At 42.9% G+C, this 3,768-nt stretch overlaps 1 protein-coding gene across 1 annotated transcript in view; it reads right to left on the bottom strand.

The window, feature by feature from the left end:
- SFI1 (SFI1 centrin binding protein) overlaps window positions 1-3,768 on the bottom strand; it is a 122,985-nt gene that overhangs the window by 82,718 nt on the left and 36,499 nt on the right. Inside the window, exon 4 of the mRNA XM_023517675.1 lies at window positions 3,214-3,344. Within this exon, the coding sequence (XP_023373443.1) occupies window positions 3,214-3,344 (131 nt within the window). The remainder of the gene's footprint in view (window positions 1-3,213; window positions 3,345-3,768) is intronic.

Raw genomic sequence — 3,768 nt, 5'->3', positions numbered from 1 at the left:
AAAAAAAAAAAAATTTGTAATACTCAAGTCACATTTACTGCTACAATTATAAGAGGTGCTCAGTGTAACCTGGATTCATCTTTAGTTATCAGTATATATTGAGTATGACAATTTTAATACAGTTTTTTTCCTCTCTTAAAATGTGTATACCTTTTTTGGTACCCTCTGTGTATATTCTATTATAAGTCTTTTGTTAAAATTATGATTTATAAATATTTTTTCCAATCTGTGGCTTATCTTTTCATTCTCTTAATATTAAGACTCTTTTGCATAGTAAAAGTTTCTAATTTTTGTTTTTTTAAGACAGAGCCTCAAGCTGTCCCCCTGGGTAGAGTGCCATGGCATCACAGCTCACAGCAACCTCCAACTCCTGGGCTCAAGCGAGTCTCTTGCCTCAGCCTCCTGAGTAGCTGGGACCACAGGTGTCCGCCACAATGCCCGGCTATTTTTTGGTTGCAGTCGTCATTATTGTTTGGCAGGTCCAGGCTGGATTTGAACCCACCACTTTAGGTGTATATGGCTGATGCCTTAGCAACTTGAGCCATAGGTGCCGAGCCAAGTTTTTAATTTTGATGAAGTCCCATTTATTCATTTTCTGATTTTATAGATTATGTTTTAAAATTATATCTTAGATGTCATTTCTAAGAACTCTGCCTAACCCAAAGTCACAGAGATTTTCCTTTATGGTTTCATCTGAAAGTTTTTTAGTTTCAGATGTGAATCTTGCATATCCTACAACCTCACTAAGTTCATGTTTCTAAGAGCTTTTTTATAGATTCCATGGGCTTTTCTGTATAGACAGTCAAATTGTCTGTCAATAGAGGTAACTTTATTTTTCAAGTTCTATTTGTTTATTTATTTATTTATTTTTGGAGACGGAGTCTCACTCTGTCTACATGGGTAGAGTGCTATGGTGTTACAGCTCACAGCATCCTCAACACCTGGGTTTGAGAGATCTTCTTGTCTCAGCCTTCTGAGTAGCTGGGAGTATAGGCGCCCTCTACAATGCCCAGCTAGTTTTTCTATTTTTATTTTTTAGGTTTTTTAAATTTTATTTCACTGCTTATTTTTTATTTATTTATTTTTTTTTGTCTAGACAAGAGTCCCACCCTGTGCCTCTGAGCAGAGTGCAATGGCTTGGTAGCTCACTGAAACCTCAGACTCCTGGCTTATGGGGATCCCACTGCCCCAGCCTCTGGAAGCGCTGGAATTACAGGCGCTCTCTGTGGCACCAGGCTGGGTTTTTCCATTTTTTTCATGAGTCGGGGTCTCACTTTTGCTCCGGCGAGTCTCAAACTCCTGAGCTTCAGCGATTCTCCCTCAGCCTCCCACAGTGCTGGGATTACAGATATGAGCCACTCTTGTAGCTATTAGTACAATGAGAAGGGGGAGAAAATAAATGCAGGGAGATGAATGAAGAGGTACTTATAACACTCTGGAGAAAAGACAAGGATTACTTATAGGCAGTGGCAGAGAAAAAAAGGTGACTGCAAGGGATGCCTCAGAAGGCTATCTTGTAAGATTCAGTAACTGTTGATACAAGGCGTAAGAAATGTAAAAGCCATTCCCAAGTAAGGCTTCTCACTTAGGTTGGGAAAGTAGAAGAGGTGGAATGTCTGTGAGGCCACTGCCGATGCAGGCTGTACTATCATTTTGAAACTAAGTGGCTTCTTTCCTGAGACTCCATACATGGATTTCTGGGCTCAACTCACAGAGAAACCATACAATGACCACAGTTTAACTAGTCACAGGATCACTAACTTGGGCAAAGCAGATCAGAAATAAGCTACAGCTCTGCAATTCGATACATGGCAGAAAGACAGCCTGCCCCCTCATGTACCATGGGACTAACACAATTAGCACATTGCACCAGCAGACCAGGGACAGCCAGTTTACACAAATCCTGGTTAAATAAGTTTTAAGTACCCAATGACATATGGAGAAAACCAAAGGAAACTGATCTTAAAGTCCCCACTCAAAGATCATACATTCTGAAAAATATGAAAGGGAATCAAATCTTCTCTTTGACCTAGAGTTATTCTCTCTCAGAGAAAATGTGTATGTCCTTTCCAAAAGCTTCCGCAAGAGTAAATTTGGAGGCTGGGCTTGGTGGCTCATGCCTATAATCCTAACACTATGGGAAGCCTAGGCAGATGAACTGCCTAAGCTCACAAATTTATTTATTTATTTTTTTTTTAGACAGAGCCTCAAGCTGTCCCCCTGGGTAGAGTGCCATGGCATCACAGCTCACAGCAACCTCCAACTCCTGGGCTCAAGCGAGTCTCCTGCCTCAGCCTCTCGAGTAGTGGGGACCACAGGCGCCCACCACAATATCTGGCCATTTGTTGGTTCAAGCCATCATTGTTGTTTGTGGCCTGGGCTGGATTTGAACCTGCCACCTTGGGTGTACATGGCTGGCGCCTTAGCCACTTGAGCCACAGGCGCCAAGCCAGTAAGCTCACAAATCTGAGACCAGCCCGAACAAGAGCGAGACTCCATCTCTACTAAAAATAGAAAAACTGAGGCAAAAGGATTGCTTGAGTCCCAAAATTGGACGTTGCTGTGAGCTATGATGCCCCAGCACTCTACCCAGAGTGACAGCTTGAGACTCTGTCTCAAAAAAATTAAAATAGGCTAGGCGACCATAGCACAGTGGTTACAGTGTCAGCCACATACACTGAGAGTGGCAGGTTCAAATCTGGAGCTGGCCAACTAAACAATAACAACTACAACAAAAAATAGCTGGGTGTTGTGGCAGGAGCCTGTAGTCCCAGCTACTTGGGAGGCTGAAGTAAGAGAATTGCTTAAGCCCAGGAGTTTGAGGTTGCTGTGAGCTATGACCCCACAGTACGCTACCAAGGGCAACACAGTGAGACTCTGTCTCAAAAAAATAAAATAAAAGGGCGGCGTCTGTGGCTCAGTGGGTAGGGTGCCAGCATCATATACCGAGGATGGCAGGTTCAAATCTGGCCCTGGACAAACTGCAACAAAAAAATAGACTGGCGTTGTGGTGGGCACCTGTAGTCCCAGGTACACAGGAGGCTGAGGCAAGAGAATCACCTAAGCCCAGGAGTTGGAGGTTGCTGTGAGCTGTGTGATGCCACAGCACTCTACCAAGGGTGATAAAGTGAGACTGTCTCTACAAAAATAATAATAATAATAATAAAATAATAAATAAAATAAAATAAAAAGTAAATATGGGCATCTTCTTACAATGGCCTGCAGCTCTGATGTACTTGTCCCTCATCTTCTGCTGCTGATGTATGTAGGTCTTCCAGGTCTGGAACATCAGGTTGTACAAGTAGTATCTGTGAAGCCAAAAAAGCAAATGGCAAATGGCTTTTCTTTAAAACAAAACAACAAAACAGCTCCTGATCCAATATGCCCAGTCTATTCTATACTTGAAAGAAATTAACATGGAGGTTTCTGACCAAAAGAAAGCCCTATCTGTACCAAAGCTAAAATTTAATTTCCTATAACCACAGTGAAACCTATTCTCCTTGAAAGAGAGTCATTCTCCACACCTTAAAGTATCACTGTGGAAGAAAAGGCTTGACTTCAAGAATAAATTCAGGGCAGAACCTGTGGCTCCATGAGTAGGGTGCCGGCCACATATACCAAGGGTGGTGGGTTCAAACCTGGCCCTGGCCAAACTGCAACAAAAAAATTGCCAGGCATTGTGGCGGGTGCCTGTAGTCCCAGCTACTCGGGAGGCTGAGGCAAGAGAATCACCTAAGCCCAGGAGTTGGAGGTTGCTGTGAGCTGTGA

The sequence above is a fragment of the Otolemur garnettii genome, unplaced genomic scaffold, assembly GCF_000181295.1.
Source record: "Otolemur garnettii isolate 467f Iridium unplaced genomic scaffold, OtoGar3 scaffold00116, whole genome shotgun sequence".
NCBI classification, from domain to species: domain Eukaryota; kingdom Metazoa; phylum Chordata; class Mammalia; order Primates; family Galagidae; genus Otolemur; species Otolemur garnettii.
Note: the sequence above shows the minus strand (reverse complement) of the source record. Positions and strands in the feature narration are given on the sequence as shown.